General features: G+C 41.8%; 1 protein-coding gene across 1 annotated transcript in view; it reads left to right on the top strand.

The window, feature by feature from the left end:
* The first annotated feature begins 2,315 nt into the window (after positions 1–2,315).
* The window catches only part of LOC121623094 (pre-B-cell leukemia transcription factor 3-like), a 37,989-nt gene continuing 34,068 nt past the window's right edge, over positions 2,316–6,236 (top strand). Inside the window, exons 1-2 of the mRNA XM_041960240.1 lie at positions 2,316–2,515; positions 3,684–3,757. Coding sequence (XP_041816174.1) covers positions 2,319–2,515; positions 3,684–3,757 — 271 coding nt within the window. The 5' untranslated portion in view covers positions 2,316–2,318. The remainder of the gene's footprint in view (positions 2,516–3,683; positions 3,758–6,236) is intronic.

The raw sequence follows: 6,236 nt of genomic DNA, 5'->3' as shown, positions 1-6,236 counted from the left end.
GTTTACTCACAACAGTCATTTCTAATTTCACCAAAAAAATAAACCATTTGCATTAAGCAGATTCAATTCAGTGAAAAGCTGGCTGAAGTGCAGGAGGAGCAGCAGCCAGGAGGAAAGAACAAGAGAGATGGTTTGTAAAAAGACATGTTTGAGTTCTCCCTACTTCTAGCCATGATTGTGCTGTTTCCATAGAGGTAAAGGACTTATTTTATATTTCAGTGAAAAATGTGACAGGAGGAGCAAAAAAATGCCCAGCAAACCTTTTTGGGGTTCAGAGGATTAAGATTAAAAACATGTTTTTAAATGTACAACGTTTTTACCAACCATTCTAATTTCTGTGAGCTCTAATATTTTGCCCATATCAATAATGTGAATGACAAAATCAGAGCTACTATAAATATGAAATACATGGATGTTCTTTGTCTGTTTTTATGTGTACAGGTGGATGCAGTAAATTCCAGTTAGAAACAACAGATAATGCTGCAGGGACAGTTCAACTGTCTAGTTATTTTTGGTCTAGGCTCTGTAGTTTGAATGACTTTAATTCTTAATGCTCGAGCGTACAGTGGTATTTTAGGTAACAGTTTTCTGTATCAACTCTGCATCAACAATCTGTTTGGCCTGGTCCTGTTTCAACATGACAGTTCCCCCGTGCACAAAGCCAGTTCCATAAAGAAATGGGTTTCCCAGTTTCATGTGGACGAACATGACCTCAACCCCATCCAACACATTTAGGATGAAGTGGAACACAGACTGTGAGCCAGACCTGATCACCCAACACTGGTTTAGGCTCCACTAAGCAAATCCCTGCAGAAATGTTCTAACATCTGATGGAAGGACCAGAAGAAACCAGAAGAGTGGAGGCTGTTAGCAGCAATGCCCATTGTGTCAGAATCACATGTTCAACTTCTTATACAGTTAAAGGTTATGAGGAATCTCATCTTACAGTTTGATTGTCAGACAATACTTGTTACTGTTACCCAATACATACAAATCTACGCACTAAGTAGTAGGAATGATATGACTATATTTTCATTCCAGTAGCTTCTATTTGAAAATGTCGCTTTTCCAAACTTTTTTTCACAATGCCACTTTTCAACACAAGACAAACCAGCGACGTGATTGGCTGTCTGTCACCTAAACAAGCACCAGCCAATGACTAACTGGGCTGAAATATAAAGTACTGCAATAAACTGTGTCATTGTGAAAAGAAGCAGGATGAAATAGCATCTCACAGGAATGAGTATAAGGATGAGTATGAGTTCTAACACAATTTCATTATTTATTTCAAAATTCCTTATTAACTGTATTTGTATTGAATGTGAATTTTATGGGAATTTGCTTGTGATGTGTGTGAGACAAAGAGAAAATCAGTTGAATTGAATTGTAAAATGTATCCTGATTTGTATTAATAATTTGTATGAGTTTTCATACACATTAAGGGGACCACCAGGCACACTGCAAACCTGGGAAACAGTAGTACTGCAGTGTGTGTACAAGCCAGTTATGGATGGATTATGAGACAATGGGCCCCTGGTCATGACATGGAAGGCCCCTAAACCCTTCAGCAAAGGAGCAAGAGCAGCTTGCATCTCTTTTTGGTCATTTGATTATCTTTTCAACAGAAATCATCATCAAACAGTGATTTCAGACAGAGGCTCTGGCTCTGGGGCCACCTTTTGGGCCACCTGACTTCATAGCCCCCGGTAATCCATACATGCCTACAGCTGAAATAATGTTCACTGAAGAGGTGGAGCTCATTTTCATAGCTTTCACGTTTTCGTTTTTTTTTTTTTCGTTCAGTGTCTCACATCCAAGCAGTTGCTGAAGCAAAAACATGGCAGCAGTCATTTTTCCGCTGGAATCATCAGATGCTCCAATTTCCAAAGTTTGGAAAGTCGTACACTGCTGTTCAGCACTTCAGGACTTCAGTATGACACTGGAAGATTGTAGCTGGTCTCGCGCTCATCGGACCGCGCTCATCGGGGAATATCTGTAACCGTGTTCCGGTCGTTGGTGGGTGACACGCAGTGAGGCGACGCGCAGCAGCGGGGCTGTGCGCTGGCTGGACAGCAAGAAAAACTGCCGACAGGCGCGCTGAGCCTGCAAGTTGATGCGCGCAAATACACACACATACACACACACACACACCCTGGAGATTATTTTGCACATGTGGAATCACCCTCAACCCCATTCTATCATCCGCGGGCCCACGGCACTTCAGCTCCGCTTCCACCTGGTCCCTCTCTGTTGGATGTAACCGCAGCTTTGCAAATCCGATCTGCTTTTTCTCGCGCATCGATTGTGCTGCGGCAGACATGGAGGATCACGGCCGGATGATGCAGGCTCTGAGCGGCATGACTTTGGCCGGACACTCGGTGCAGGGAGCCGTCACACTGCCGCTGCCTCACATCCACGACGGCACCGACGCGGACGGAAGGAAGCAGGACATCGGGAATATTCTACATCAGATCATGACCATCACTGACCAGAGTCTGGATGAAGCGCAGGCAAAGTTCGTGCTGCTTTTCATACGTTTATTTTTATGAATGGATGCAAAAGTCTTTTACCAAGGCTTTACAAACTACTGAAACTGTAGATGATAGTGATAGATTATCATGCATTTCAAAGTTGAAATGTTAAAGTTACAGGCTGACAAGAGAACCTGCTTTCATCAATTCTGTGAACCAACCACTCAAAGTGTACTTAGAAGTGGAGGAAAGATTACTAGTTCCTATAAGATTTGTGCGTAAAATCTTGCGTCGTACATTTTTCATTTCCTTTTTTGTACATAGTATGATTTTTTTTGCAACATGTTGCTTTACAAATAAGTGCTCAACAACAACAGCACTGAAAAATGATGAAGGGAATTAGAGCTGGATTTGTGCTGGATTCATGATACATTAGTGAAGTAATAGTTTGATTAGATGGTAAACGAGTGCCACACTCAGTCACTGGGAGCAGGGTGCTTTCAGATGGCTTCACCCTCCCATAACCCAGACAGATATACAGATAAACGGGGCAGGCTGCTTAATAAGCGTTAGAATAACTTATCAAGGCCTCGCATCGCAATCTTCCTGTTCTTCATGTTCCTGTTTGCATGTCACTGTGTGCTCATGTAATCTTAGCTTCTACCATCAGCTGTCTCTCTCTTTCACTGAAGTCAGTGAAAAGAAGACTTATTGCTGACGACATTTGCGAAACATACTTTCCTAATGTCTAACTCGGTCCTCACGTTCTGGAAGTTCTTCACTTACAAGACCCTCAATAACCCAGCTATATGCTCTAAAAGTGAAACATAATTGAATGAACTTCCTTTGAAATGACTCTTATTTATGAGAGACAACAACATCTTTAAATCACTGTGCTAACTTCATAACTATAACATTGTCATCTGCCGCCTTTTTGCCACTCCAGACCTGATGTCCACAACTGTGTTGAATGTTATGTTAATATGAGGGTGTAAGAGCATAACGAGGAGCATAATAAAACATTTAGGCTTCACTTTAGTCTGTTTAAGGTCAGATCCACCTGTTTCACCCTTTAAACTGACTTACTGTTTATGCATTCGGTCATCTTATAGGCCTCAATATCATTTGTTTACACATGGATAATTCTATTATGCCCTGTTAAATGGTCAAGTCATTGTGCTTTGGTCTATGTTCTCTAATGTGTTTTGGTAGGAAACATGGATTGAACTGTCACAGGATGAAGCCTGCACTCTTCAGTGTTCTCTGTGAGATCAAAGAGAAAACAGGTGAGGGATTTATTGTCACACTGACACAATGTCTTTCCTGTGTTCATCTCACCAGAATGATTCATTCACAACTCCAGGCTGTTAAAGTGGGCAGAGAAACACACCATTCCTGTGTCAGTACACTTTCCTCCATCAGTGCAGGTTGACAGCCACATGTTTGAAAAGCCAAAGGAGCTCTGACTTGATTTTTCTTCTTTTTAGAGGTTTTTATGACACATTAGGTTTTGTTCCACCTCAAATATGTCATAATGTTCTGTTTATTGTTTAGTATATTTTTATTGCCTTAGTATATTTTCATTCTGGTATATTTTTAATTGCATTTACAAATATTTTTATTGCACGTTGGTTTATTTTATTGTAGTTATCTTAATTTTATTCTTTTTAATCTTTCTTATCTTTCTTATTATCTTGTTTCTAACATGGGGGTTGCAATGAAATTTTCATTGACATGCTCAATGACAATAAAGAATCTTGAATCTTGAAGTAATGGTGCTGATGCTGAGGACTTCTGGTGAACTGTGGAGCAATCATGTTCCCCATTAAAGGGATAGTTTAGGTTTTGGGTCATTTGAAGTGGGGTGGTGTGATGTACTTATCCGTAGTCAGTGTATTACCTACAGTAGATGGCGATCGGCATGCCCCTGGTTTTGAGAAGCAGCAGGAGTATCGTGGAGGAAGCCAAGCAATGTACTGCTGAGGACAAAGTCAGCAGCAAAATATATTTTAGCAGCCTAAAAAGGTTCAAAGCTTCTAGGCCATCCGCATGTGGAATGTTACTATAGAGGCTCTCTATGTCCAGACTACATACTATGTTTGATTCGGAAATTTCTAGTGTCTTTTCAACAATTGTATTACACATTATTATTAGAAGGCTGGTATTTTAATGACAAGAGGTTTGATTTGATGGTCAACAAAAGCAGATAATGGGGCTGTGACCGAGTTCATGCTCGCCACTGTTGGTCTGCCAAGGGGGGTTCCAGGGATTTGTGGATGTTCGATAGGGTGTACAATACCGGAATGGAGGGTGTTTAAACACATAAGAAGCCAGATTCTTTCAGAGATATGGCACCTCTATTACAGTGTTACACAGCTGTCACATGTGATGTCTTGATGATGTCATTCACCTCTCCAGTCTTGGGATGGGGCCCTGTCTTTAGGGTGTACCAGCAGAGGTCTTAAGGTGTTGAATGATTTATGGTAAATGGTGAGGTTTTTAATGAATGTTAATCTTCAGTTCAATGAAGATGAATTGCTTTTAAAAAGCATTTATGGGATACTAATTATGATCCACTCCAAGAAAGACCACCTTGTCTGGTTTGTGCATCCTTGTGAAAGTGGGAGCTGTGCTGTCGGGGGCAGTAGCTCCTGTTTGGTCTCCCAAGGCAAACTGACCCCAAGTGAGGGGCCAGCCTAAAAGCAATTCATAGACCCTAGGTGAATGGGCCAGGATGTACCTGGGAGGGAAGCTCTCTAGTGACTGTCTGGTGGGTGGACCCACCACCCACAGGTATAGGCACTGGGGTCAGGTGCACTGTCAGCTGGGTGGCAGACAAAGGTGGGGAACTAGGTGTGCTGACCTCTGGCAGGGAAGGAACCAGAGATAGTGTGAGAGGTGGAGTGGTTCCAACTAGAAATAGCTGGGATCCCCTAATAAATAGAAAACTGATAAATGTAAATGAAAGATAGAATGAAAAGGTTGGCCTTTTTAAACAAGGCAACGGTTGTCCCTTATCTGCAATCTTTGTGGACAGGATCTAGAGGCGTAGCTTGGGGGAGGAGAGTGTCCTGTTTTGAGACCTCAGAATTGCTTCTCCACTCCTTGCAGATAATGTGCTTCCTGTGGCTTCATTAGACTGTGACCTTAAGCACGCACTGGAACTGTTTTCAGTCAGTTGTGAAGCAGGTGGGCTAAGCACCTCCTAGTCTGGGGCCATGGGTCTCTGCTGGAAAACAGTGGATTGCTCTCTCTGGGTTGGGAGTGAATAGGTGCATCAAGTGAAGTTGAAGTATCTTGGGATATCTGAGAGAGAGGGATCGACTGGCAGGTTGGTGCAGTGTTAACAGTAGTTTGGGCAGTGTACTGAACGGTGATGGGGAGGAGGGAGCTGAGCTAGAAGGCAAAGCATTTAATTTACTCATTGGTCTGCCTTCCATCTTTCTCCTGTGGTCATGAACTTTAGGCAATGATCAAAAGAACGAGAGGATAAAAGTGGCTGACAAATGTTGCTGAGGTGACGGATATCTGGACTACCTTGCTTAGACTGATGCTACTGTGATGGCTCTGGATAAGTGGTAGAAAATGGATGAATGCATAGATGTATGGATGTTATTATTTGTCATGAAATATATATATTTTTAATTTATTATGTTATTTATTTATTATACATTTTGAAAATTAACTTGCTTTTATGTTTAAGGTGGGATCCTCTGCGATGTGAGAAAATAGTCAGTGGATGAATTTGCTCAGCTTGCTGAGAGG

The sequence above is a fragment of the Chelmon rostratus genome, chromosome 19 (assembly GCF_017976325.1).
Source record: "Chelmon rostratus isolate fCheRos1 chromosome 19, fCheRos1.pri, whole genome shotgun sequence".
Taxonomy (NCBI): Eukaryota; Metazoa; Chordata; class Actinopteri; order Chaetodontiformes; family Chaetodontidae; genus Chelmon; species Chelmon rostratus.
The sequence above is the reverse complement of the archived record's forward strand: the minus strand, read 5'-3'. Positions and strand labels throughout refer to the sequence as shown.